This window comes from Fundulus heteroclitus, chromosome 16, assembly GCF_011125445.2.
Source record: "Fundulus heteroclitus isolate FHET01 chromosome 16, MU-UCD_Fhet_4.1, whole genome shotgun sequence".
NCBI lineage: Eukaryota > Metazoa > Chordata > Actinopteri > Cyprinodontiformes > Fundulidae > Fundulus > Fundulus heteroclitus.
The window spans coordinates 9108378-9121312 of NC_046376.1; the positions used below are offsets into that span (position 1 = coordinate 9108378).

At 38.9% G+C, this 12935-nt stretch overlaps 1 protein-coding gene across 1 annotated transcript; it reads left to right on the forward strand.

The window, feature by feature from the left end:
• Positions 1–1134: 1134 nt before the first annotated feature.
• mylpfa (myosin light chain, phosphorylatable, fast skeletal muscle a) lies at positions 1135–7999 on the forward strand. The gene is made up of 7 exons (XM_012872093.3): positions 1135–1256; positions 1892–1990; positions 4948–5023; positions 5121–5225; positions 5321–5399; positions 5498–5546; positions 7259–7999. Exons 1-7 carry the CDS (start codon positions 1254–1256, stop codon positions 7358–7360), a joined length of 513 nt encoding a protein of 170 aa, XP_012727547.3. The 5' UTR covers positions 1135–1253; the 3' UTR covers positions 7361–7999.
• Positions 8000–12935: the final 4936 nt, after the last annotated feature.

The following is a 12935-nucleotide window of genomic DNA, read 5'->3' on the forward strand; positions in this document are numbered from 1 at the left end:
TTGTCAGGCATGTTGTAGTCAATAAAAAACTGAGAACATGATATGAGGAGAAACAGAAAAAAAGAAATGTTTGCATTAGCATTTCTCTTAGAAGTAAAAATAAAATTAAGCAATATTATGTTCTGAGACTATTCTTGCAAGTCATTTTTTACGCCTTAATGTTTACACTATAAAGCCTTTTCCATGACCTTTATGGTATATAGTAAAAATATTACTTGGATCTTGGTGTTTGAAGTTTTTCGTTCAAATAGTTTTTAGTCTTAGATTAAAATGTCCATCAAGTCATGAATTATTGTGTCTTTTGCCCTCCCACGCTCAAATTCACCGTCATATCAATGGGCGTAATCGTTAAAATTAATGCAATTGAAACAATTACGCATAACGACAAACTTCTGTATTTTTGCAAAGTTAAATGCATCCATTTTGAATTTCAAATGCTGAATTACTACAATAATGTAGAACTTCTCAGTTTTAGATTTCCTGAATAGTTTTTTAAAAGCAAAAGGGGAAGGGGAAGTGTATAAATATAGGCTTACACATTAATACAATATGAGAAATGCTTTCATATTCGTAGAAAATTATATTTCCTTATGGTGCTTCCCATTTTCAGGGCTTTACGAACGACATTTTGCGGTGGTACTTTTCTTTATTTGTGCTGTTTTAGCCCGTTTTAACTAAGAGCCACACATCTCTGTGCCGCGGTGCCTATCTGAGCCTGCACACCAAGACCCTGCATGGTGTCATCACCTCTGTGGGAAAATTTCACAGAGTCCAAGCCGAGCTGCAAGCATGCGGACCAAAAGCTGCATCGGCCGCTTAGTGTATAAAATATAGAATCTCGACGTGCATCGCAGACCAAAAATATCTTCCTTTAAGCGGACGGAGGTGCACAGAAGCAGGGAGGAGGGACAGAGTCCACTGGTCCAGCTAAGCATCTATGTTCTGAATATCCTTATTAGTCCACGTGGGACATGCATCGTCCCGCAGCTATCAGGTTTACTTAATTCAAGACTCCTTGGTCTATTTTTGATCTCCTGTAAGGTGATAGCTGTCCCGCCGTTCTGTCTCCTTAGCTTTTGCTCCCTCTCTCTCTCTCTCTCTCTCGCTTTCCTTTATATCTCCATCCAAACTTGAAGCTGAGGCTAAAGATAGACGCACCGGAGGAGGGGTATATAAGCCCCCGGGAATATAGGTGCAACGCGGCTCCACAGTATCTGTTCTTACTTGAGCATCCAAACCTCCACCCTCTAAAGATGGTGAGTACCAGGGCTCCTGCATCCTGTGCTCTGCTGAAGGAAATATCTGGATAGGAATTCAACCAAAACCTTTGGATTTACTCTTATTTTTTTCTTCTTCTTTATTTTATGTTGATGTGGGATTCTATTTAAAAAATAATTAGTTTATATATATATATATATATATATATATATATATATATATATATATATATATATATATATATATATATATATATATATATACATATTCTTTTAGGGATCACTGCATTTTGTTGATGCTCTTATCTGATGATTAAATGCTATACATGTACCATTTTAAAGGATGATCTACAGGCATGCAACGATAATTTTAGACAAAAGATGCTAATAGACAAATATGCATGTAATATTTGTTGTTGAGATATACTTTTCTGAAAGGAATTTGGACGCAGAATGGAATTAAGATGTTTAAGGGCAAATTTGTTTTAATGGGATTATTGGGTGCAGGGCCTTTATTGTAGTGGCCCTAAATAAAATGAAACAAAAATGCATGTGTTCGGTTCTCATTTTAAAATCCATAAAGGAACTGAATTTATTTATTTATTTATTGCTCACACTCAGGTGATTGAGTAGTTTGCATTTAAAAACCTCTACTGTGCGTCTCTCCCCACCAGGCACCAAAGAAGGCTAAGAGGAGGGCAGCAGCAGGAGACGGTGGCTCCTCCAACGTGTTCTCCATGTTTGAGCAGAGCCAGATCCAGGAGTACAAAGAGGTGAGGTTGGAACCTGAATCAGACAAAAGAACCCCCCCGTCAATGTGCGATTTAAATCAAGTTATTCTAAATTAATTCAGGATCAAAATTAGATGCGGCTGCCCTCGGATCCGTCGTCACAGCAGTTGCCAACTTGCGTGCCTCCTCCGCTCCCCTGACAGTCTGATAAGCAGGTGGATGTCATTAGGCGGAGCGCTGAAATTTTGACGCCATCTGAACCTCTCCGTCTTTTGCTCAACCTTTGGCCTCCCGCTCAGCTGTTATTCAAACATCTCCGTAGCTCTTTGTTGCAGCTGAGACCCGAGAGGAACGGGACGACCGTGCGCCGCAGGCCGGAAAACAAACAAAGAGCATTTCAGGCATCTGATTTCTTATTTTAATTGTTTTTAGAAAGCTTCAGCATCCAGACACGGTAATTAGGCTTGATGTGTTTAGGAAAGAACCAAAACAGCTGATCAGAAAAGTCAAGGAGACTGAATTTTAGGAATGTTTGCCGTAAGCAGATTGGATGACGGATTTCGCCCGAGTCCCGAATGGAAAACATCTCAGTGACAAACGATACGGGCTTCTTGAGAGGACCTAAGTGGAAATATGGCGTGATGATTACGACGATCTTAGCACTTTCCGGAGAGGGCGGGGGGAAGATACCCAACCGGGGGAAAGCATTTGCAGCTATCAGCACATAAACAGCCTGGGTGAGCGTATCTGCGTGTAAAAGAGGAGGGGTAAGAAATAGCAAAGCAAGCCTGGAGGGTCGAGAAAAAGGCCGGCGTCTAAGTTCAGAACTGAGAAGTTATCTTAAGTTACACTGGCACATCGCGGAGGGTAAGGACAGCTGCTCCCCACGATGATACTTTCCCAAATTAACTTGTAAGAAAAGACCCTGCGGACGGGGAGGGTAAGGGCTTCTTAGAATCTGACATTTTGGGTGCAGCCTCGGTGAAATTTACCTCCCAGCTGCAACGTCAGTGAACAAACACTCCGCCAAACATGGAAGAACAACAACAACACTGCAGGAAATTCAAACACTTTTAAATTTGTTAAATCCTTTTTTTTTTTTTACATTTTTGTCACGTCAGAACACAAAGTAGCACATAATTAAAACACCTCCTTTAGCTTCAGTAGCACTTTTTTGGGGGATTTTCTCCACTTTGTGCTTCTAGAAACTGATTTTTGTTCTTCTTTATGAAGGTCTGGACTTTAACTAGGCCACTCTCCCACATGAATATGTTTTAATCTAAACCACTGCACCGCTGCTCAGGCTGTTCATTTAGCGTCGTCGTCCTGCTGGAAGGTGAACCGCCGCCCTACACTGCAAAAAGGGATCTAAAAATAAGTAAAATGTTCGTAAAGTTAGTGTATTTATCCTTGATTTAAGCAGGTAAATAATATTATCTGCCAATGAAATTAGTATTTTGACCCCTAAAATAAGATATTTAGACATCCTGCACTTGAAATAAGGTGATGAAGATTAATTGTTCCTGTTTTAAGTGCAAAAACCTTATTCTATTGGCAAATCATCTTATTTACCTGCTCAAATCAAGGACAAATACATTCATTTTAAAGAATATTTTACTTATTTCTAGGCCCATTTTTGCAGTGTAGTCTCAGGTGATTTGCAGCACACTGCAAAAACGGATCTAAAAAAAGTAAAATGTTCTTAAAGATAATGTATTTATCCTTGATTTGAGCAGGTAAATAAGATTATCTGCCAATGGAACGAGTATTTTGACCCCTAAAATAAGATAATTAGACATCCTGCACTTGAAATAAGATGATGGAGATGAATTGTTCCTGTTTTAAGTGCAAAAACCTTATTCTATTGGCAAATCATCTTATTTACCTGCTCAAATCAAGGACAAATACATTAATTTTAAGAACATTTAACCTATTTTTAGTTCTGTTTTTGCAGTGCAGTAGGTTTTCTTCCAGGATCGTCCCGTATTTAAGCTCCATCCTTCTCTACCCCGTCCCGGGAAACAAGTGTGAACGTTTCAGCAAATAAATCGGCTAATACTTAATGCTCTAGTCTTATCTGACCCTCGCTTCAAACTGGAAACAGGACTATTTCTTGCTCCTCTTCCATAAAGGACAGATTTGCGAAGGGCTTGAACAATATAGTGCCCCGTTTGCATACTTCTTCCACCTGAGTCGTGCGTTTTGGCAGCTCCTCCACCTGCTGTCAGCCTCTCAGATTAAACTTTCACCTGATCTGGCCCATCAGGAGGTGGAGGTGCACTGCAAAAACGGATCTAAAAGTAAGTAAAATGTTATTAAAGTTAGTGTATTTATCCTTGATTTGAGCAAGTAAATAAGATTATCTGCCAATGGAATGAGTATGTTGACCCCTAAAATAAGATAATTAGACATCCTGCACTTGAAATAAGATGATGGAGATGAAATGTTCCTATTTTAAGTGCAAAAATCTTATTCTATTAAAATACATTCATTTTAAGAAAATTTTACTTATATTAAGTTCCGTTTTTGCAGTGTGTTGCTAGCGTGTACTCCTGGCGCTGACAATTAGATATACTGCACTTGAAATAAGATGATTGAAATTAATTGTTACTATTTTAAGTGCACAAAATCTTATTCCATTGGCAGATTATCTTATTTACCTGCTCAGATCAAGGACAAATACACTAATGTTAAGAAAATTTTACTTATTTCTAGTTCCGTTTTTGCAGTGTGGAGGGCCATACTCTATTTTCTAATCAGCAGACCTCCAAAGGCATTTTGGTTGCAGTGGATTTCAGAGTAAAAGGGGGCTGAATCCAAACGGATGCAACAAAAGCAGTAGAAAAAACAAACAAATAAATACATTTCTCTCCCTCTGCTTCCTATTTATCTAGTCCTCTGCTTGTGTTTTGGCGTGACAAAAAGCCGTGACATACCAGTACATTTGCACGGCTCTCTCTCTCTGTGTCCTTGTAACGAACCCTGTCTCCACTTGGCAGGCCTTCACAATCATTGACCAGAACAGAGACGGCATCATCAGCAAAGACGACCTGAGGGACGTGCTGGCCTCAATGGGTGAGCTCTGGTTGCAGCGGCGACGTCGAAGCCTGCGTGGCTTTTTTTCTCTTTAATTGGCCTCCTGGGTTGATCTTCGTACGTCTGCTGTGTTAAGGTCAACTGAACGTGAAGAACGAGGAGCTGGAGGCCATGATCAAGGAGGCCAGCGGCCCCATCAACTTCACCGTCTTCCTCACCATGTTTGGAGAGAAGCTGAAGGGTGGGTGCCGACCTGCTCCCCCGACACACGCGGTCGCTTTGCTGTGCCGCTTCCCACTCTGCAGAACAAACTAAAAAACCGTCTTTCCCCATCAGGCGCCGATCCCGAGGACGTTATCCTCTCTGCCTTCAAAGTCCTGGACCCCGAGGGTACTGGAAGCATCAAGAAGGAATTGTAAGACCTCTAAGTCGTCTTGTTTTTAATCCGCCAAACATTTCTGAGCGAAGGGAAGAGATGTTCAACCTTTGAATATTGTGCTTCGCCTCTTCCAGCCTCGAGGAGCTCCTGACCACCCAGTGCGACAGGTTCTCCCCCGACGATGTAAGACCGCCGTTTGTCTCGAGTCTTTTCCGTCGTTGCTGGAGCTTTTCTTTAAAAGCTTAAAAAAAAAAACACACACTGCAAAAACGGATGAAAAATAAGTAAAATGTTTCTAAAGTTAGTGTATTTATCCTTGATTTGGGCAGGTAAATAAGATTATCTGCCAATGGGATGAGTATTTTGACCCCTAAAATAAGATAATTAGACATTCTGCACTTGAAATAAGATTAAGGAGAGGAGTTGTTACTATTTTAAGTGAAAAAATCTTATTCCATTGGCAAATCATCTTATTTACCTGCTCAAATCAGGGACAAATACTCTCATTTTAAGAACATTTTACGTATTTCTAGCTCTGTTTTTGCAGTGCAGATCAGTCGATTTTTAAAACAAGAACTGAGTGCACAAGTTCACTGCAAAAACAAAACTAAAAATAAGTTGAATTTTCTTAAACTGAGTGCGTTTGTCCTTGATCTGAGCACGCAAATAAGATGATTTGCCAATGTAATAAGATTTTTTCCCTTAAAATATGAACAAATAATCTCTGTCATCTTATTTCAAGCGCAGTATGTCTAATTATCTTATTTTAGGAGTTAAAACACTCATTTCATTGGCAGATAATCTTATTTACCTGATCAAATCAAGGACAAATACACTAAGTTCAAGAAAATGTGACATATTTTTAGCAGCGTTTTTGCATTGTTAGATTTATTTTGTCGATTCATGTGGAAATATAGACACAATCATGTTTAAGTATTTGGTTAAACCTCCCTGAGAAAGTCCACGTGCATTTTGTAGCCATCATTGAGATTGTGGCATAATTCTGGCTGGATTTTTTTTTTCTTAGCAGCACACAGAGAGCTCATTTAATTTAAACACTGTAAAAAGGGAACTAAAAGTAGGCAAAATCCTCTTAAAATTAGTGTATTTTTCATTAATTTGAGCTGGTAAATTAGACAATTTGCCAATGGAATAAGATCTTTGCATTTAAAATAAGAACAACTCATCTCCATCATCTTATTTCAAGTGTAGTATATCTAATTATGTTATCTTAAAGGTCAAAATACTCATTCCACTGGAAGATCATTTTATTTACCTGCTATAATCAAGGAGAAATACATTCATTTCAAGAACATTTTTATTTACTTTTAGTTACCTTTTTGCAGGTTGCAACAGAACAAAAGCCCCTCATTTACAGAGTTTGCTTAAAATAAAGGTCCGTTCCCAAAAAAAAGAAGAAAAATTTGTCAATTCCCACAAGAGGAGGTAGCAGAAGCTTGTTGATGGCTCCAAAAAGTCCTCAGCAACTTGTTATTGCACTGCAAAAATAGAGCTAAAAATAAGGAAATGTTTCTTGAAATTTAAGTATTTTTCCTTGATTGCAGCAGGTAAATAGGACTATTTGCCAATGGAATAAGATTTTTGCACTTAAAATAGGAACAATTAATCTCCATCACCTTATTTCAAGTGCAGTATATCTAATTATCTTATTTCAGGGATAGAAATACTCATTCCATTGGCAAGGAATCTTATTTACCCGCTCAAATCAAGTGCAAATACATTCTTTTCAAGAAAATGTTACTTATTTTTAAGTCTCTTTTTGCAGTGTGGACATTTATCCAAACAGTAGTGGGCATACTTGTGCTTTTAACCATAAATTAATGTTTATTTGCTATTTAACACGGCGTATTAACAGCGCGCCTCTTCCTCCACAGGTCAAGAGGATGTGGGCCGCCTTCCCCCCAGATGTGGCCGGCAACGTAGACTACAAGAACATCTGCTACGTCATCACACACGGAGAGGAGAAGGAGGAGTAAAAAGAGAAAGACAGCCATCCCTCTGCTTTCCCTTTCTTCTGCCCTCCTCTTCCTTCCTGCTCACCTTTACTGTGTAAAACCCACAAGCTCAACCGTTCATTGTTCACACCAAAGACTCGGCGCGGTTGACGCCCAGGGGGACGTCTGCGTTTGCTTATGGGGAATAGGGATGATTTTGTTTCCAATAAAATTATCCTGTGACACCAATTCCAACACCGAGATTCACTCAAACCACCTCTCTCTCTTGTTTCCTTCCACCCTCGCCGGCCTTTCCCTCAGCATCTGAGAGGAGCAAAAGGTCGATTTAAGAGGGGCTCGCCAGCCACGAACGCCCTTCTGGTTGCAAGCAGCGAGGGGAGTGAGAGTACTTTCTGGTAAAAGGGGAAAACGGGGCGGCATCCTTAAAGCGATGCCGGTTCCTCCCTCCTTGAGACGTGAAAATAATCGGCTGAAGGAATGGGGAGAAGGGCACGAAAGAAAACATTAACGTCTTCGATTCCTTTCCCTCCACTCCTTCCGGCTTTCATTAAATCGCCTTCTTTTCCATAAGCTGTCCGAGATCCAGCGACTGACCTTCAATGCCTTTCCTCTGTAATGAATAAAGGGACAAAATGTGAATAAAACCACTTTGTTTTTTTACAATGTGTGCTTATTCAGTGGTTTTGCAATATTAGGTGTGAAATCCTCCCTTTTTTTTTTTTTTTTTTTTTTAGACACAGCAACTGGTTCTAAAACGATCTGATCTGCCGATGCAGATTTCTCTCTAAGAGCATTTAATTTTTAGTATTTTTGATGTAAAACAGCAAATAGTATGTTGTCTCTGCGTGTCACTAGAAATCTACTAACAGTAGATGGTAAAGATAGTTACTTATGGAAAACAAATAAAACCAAGCAGAGACATAAATACATCTCCTTTTAAAACCAAATCTTGGTCCCTTTAAAAGTGTTTTTCGTAAATCTGAACAAATAATTTTATTTCCCACATTCCACCAAAATGATCAACATAACAAAATTAACTCATAAATACATTATCCTCGTTAGTATACGCAACTGTAAGAATGTATAGCCAACACAAAAGCTCAACCTTATCCAGTGAATATATCTGACAAGGGACATGAAAGTCATTTAATCATACTCCTTATATATAAGGATATTTAAGTATATATATATATATATATATATATATATATATATATATATATATATATATGAACCCAATTAATTGTCACAAATTAAGATAAATCCTAAGTGATACCTAAATAATAAGTATATACACATATAAACATGAAGAAACAAAAATATTTTTGGATTTTTTTTTTCACATTTTCTGCTGCTGTCTTGGTCAGTTCACTCTTGAAAAAGAGGTTTTAATTTCAACAAGTTATTTTCCAGGTTAAATAAAGGATACATACACCTAATATATACAGAACATACATACATAGATATACCCATATGTATACATATGGGTATATCTATGTATGTATGCATAACTATGCATAACAGTATATCTGCTCAAACCTAAATACCATTTAAACCCCAATAATCATCATTAACTGAGACAACGCATCTGGAGAGGAGAGCCCCTGCTTCGCCGCATCAAAAGGCGTCAGCTGAGGAGGTTCGGACATCTGATCAGGTTGCTGTTGAATGAGTTTTTGTCATTAAACGGCACATTCACAGGGAGATTATGCTGCAAGGCTCCAAGTAAAAAAATAAAAAATAAAAAATGAAACAGAGGACTAAAGAGAAACATTAGAAATCCAAGTATTTGTAGACCGTATAGGTGCCGTTTTTGCCGTTAGAGATCCAATGTTCTCAGGAGCCATTGCAGTCGCCGGCGAGCAGGACTCACTAAGACTAAGAACGTAGAGAACATGGACCCGGTTCTGAAGTCCTTCCACTAAGACTAAGAACGTAGAGAACATGGACCTGGTTCTGAAGTCCTCACTAAGACTAAGAACGTAGAGAACATGGACCCGGTTCTGAAGTCCTCACTAAGACTAAGAACGTAGAGAACATGGACCCGGTTCTGAAGTCCTCACTAAGACTAAGAACGTAGAGAACATGGACCCAGTTCTGAAATCCTCACTAAGACTAAGAAAGTAGAGAACATGGACTCGGTTCTGAAGTCCTCACTAAGACTAAGAAAGTAGAGAACATGGACCCGGTTCTGAAGTCCTCACTAAGACTAAGAACGTAGAGAACATGGACCCGGTTCTGAAGTCCTCACTAAGACTAAGAACGTAGAGAACATGGACCCGGTTCTGAAGTCATCACTAAGACTAAGAACGTAGAGAACATGGACCCGGTTCTGAAGTCCTCACTAAGACTAAGAACGTAGAGAACATGGACCCGGTTCTGAAGTCCTCACTAAGACTAAGAACGTAGAGAACATGGACCCAGTTCTGAAATCCTCACTAAGACTAAGAAAGTAGAGAACATGGACTCGGTTCTGAAGTCCTCACTAAGACTAAGAAAGTAGAGAACATGGACCCGGTTCTGAAGTCCTCACTAAGACTAAGAACATAGAGAACATGGACCCGGTTCTGAAGTCCTCACTAAGACTAAGAACGTAGAGAACATGGACCCAGTTCTGAAATCCTCACTAAGACTAAGAACATGGACCCGGTTCTGAAGTCCTCACTAAGACTAAGAAAGTAGAGAACATGGACCCGGTTCTGAAGTCCTCACTAAGACTAAGAACGTAGAGAACATGGACCCGGTTCTGAAATCCTCACTAAGACTAAGAAAGTAGAGAACATGGACTCAGTTCTGAAGTCCTCACTAAGACTAAGAAAGTAGAGAACATGGACCCGGTTCTGAAGTCCTCATTAAGACTAAGAACATAGAGAACATGGACCCGGTTCTGAAGTCCTTCCACTAAGACTAAGAACATAGAGAACATGGACCCGGTTCTGAAGTCCTTCCATGGCTCCCTGTATCTCAGAGAATAGACTTTAAAATCCTTCTGTTAGTCTATAAATCCCTGAATTAGCACCTAAATACATCACAGACTTGTTATCAGGGCATCAACCCTCCAGACCACTCAGGTCTTCTGGCTCCAGCCTGCTCTGCAGAACCAGAACCAGAACCAGAACCAGACATGGAGAAGCAGCATTTAGTTCCTATGCTCCACTGATCTGGAACAAACTTCCAGAAAACTGTAAAAGTGCTGAAAGCCTGAGTTCCTTTAAATCAAGATTAAAAACACATTTGTTTAGAGTTGACTTTGTATGTTCTTGTTAAACAGTTTTACTGAAACATCATTAGTTTAAGTCTGTAGTCCAACTGTTTTTAAAATCATTATTTGTTTTTAGTTTCCATTTTCTCATGTTTCAATTTGTTTACGTTTTATTCCAACTTGCTTTTATGATAGTTTTATTTTCCTGTTTTAATCGTGTAAAGCACTTTGCGTCGTCCTTGTACAGAAACATGCCGTTGAAATGCCTTGAGAGCCCTCAGACCATAGACATAAATACATAGACGCCTCATTGGGCGCAGGTTTGTACGTCAACGTCACCGCCATTATTGTATGTGGCAGAAGGTATTGAACGTCTATGTTCCCTGTGTATTTGTTTTAAGTATTTGGATCGAAAGATGTTGATGGAGCTTACATATACTTGTAAAAAAATATATACAGAGACTAATTGATAGAGTTTGGCAGCCAGATTGGCTTTTGATTGATGGACATATATAGATTTTGAAGTATTTCAAATAAATATATATATAATGAGAGAGAAAGAGAGAGAGATGTGTATGTGTTATGAATATAAAGATCAATTGGTTACATCTAAACATTGTGGTCTTCATTATTTCATAAAACCGTGTGAACCTTTTAAGATCTGGTATAGACACAGATTAGCAACAGACTTAGTATTAGTATTAAAGACATAAAATTACTAATATGAGAAAAAAGTCACAGGAGAATAAAGTCAAAAAAGACAAAAGTGGTAATATTATGAGAAAAACGTCATATTATGAGAATTAAGGGGGAACATTTCCAGAAAAGTCACAATGCTGCCCAACTCTTAATCTCCAATATTACTGCTGCACTTTACCCGGAAACTTACTGCATATTTGTTTACATTTCAACTGTCTACTGTTAAATCACTGCTGCACTTTATCCAGAAATCAATTGGAATTTATCCTGTAAATAACTGCAATTCATTACTGCATTTTAATCCTGTACTGTAAATTCACAGCAACGTATCCTGTACAGTTACTGCAATTTTTCTGAGCTGTATGAAAACGAAATTTCGTTCTGTATGCACTTTGTGCATACAAAATGACAATAAAGAAAGTCTAAGTCTAAGGGTTTTGTCAGGGTTTTAGCCTGCAACCTGGACATTCTGACTAAACAGAAGCAAAATCCTTCCTGTTATGCATTTACCATGTGAGCTCAAGCAAATACTGAGTTATTTATGTCTTGTTGTGTCTCTGCTCTGTCTTCTGTAACCCCAGTCGGTAGAGGCAGATGACCGTTCATACTGAGCCCGGTTCTGCCGGAGGTTTTCCTTCCCGCTAATGGGTGTTTTTTCTTTCCACTGTCGCTTCATGCTTGCTCAGTATGAGGGATTGCTGCAAAGCCATGTACAATGCAGACGACTCTCCCTGTGGCTCTACGGTTCCCCAGGAGTGAATGCTGCTTGTCGGGACTTTGATGCAATCAACTGGTTTCCTTATATAGGAAATTTTTGACCAATCTGTATAATCTGATTGATTTTGACTTTGTAAAGTGCCTCAAGATGACATGTTTCATGAATTGGCACGATATAAATAACATTTTATTGAATTTTCCTCAGTTTTCGTGTGCTAGTGATGTTATCCTGAGTTTGACGGAGTCAACAATGCAGAGTCTATATAATATACCACACGCTAAGCAGGCTCACTGGTCATAAACGGGAGTTAAACACCGTTTTCTTGACAATATCCATTTATTTTCTATATCATCTCATCCGTGCTGTAACTGGGTAAGACTAATTAACCTAACGGTGATGTTTCTGGACCATGGGAGGAAGCTGGAGTACCTGGAGAGAACCCATGCATGCAGAGAGAACATGCAAACTCCATGCAAAAATCCCAAGGCTGGGATTTGAACCCAGGACCTTCTTGCTGTAAGGCAACAGTGCTACCAAGACGGCATCAGAAAAAAAAAAAAAAAAACACATCTGGTCCCCATCCCATCACAGCAGATCCATATTCTGTAAAAAAAAAAAAAAAAAAAAAAAAAAAGATAGATAGATTTAAGGTCGCAGTTACACTTTCTCGCTACTTCCTGCTAGGTCACATGATCACCGCCCACACCAAGGAAGACAAAGAACAACACGCTGATGATTTAATACATTACGGTTTATTACTCATCACAACTGTCATTATTTTTTCATTAATTATAAATACATCAGTTGTCAATCTGAAGGAATGAATTTATTTAGCTATGATTTCATTTCACTTTCGCCAGAGAGAGATGTAAACTTAAAGAGACACAAAAAAAAAAAAAAGAAACGTAACGGCACGGCGAGAAAAACACTTTTTAAAGTTCTTGCATCAGTGGAGTTATTCCCAATGAAGCATAATA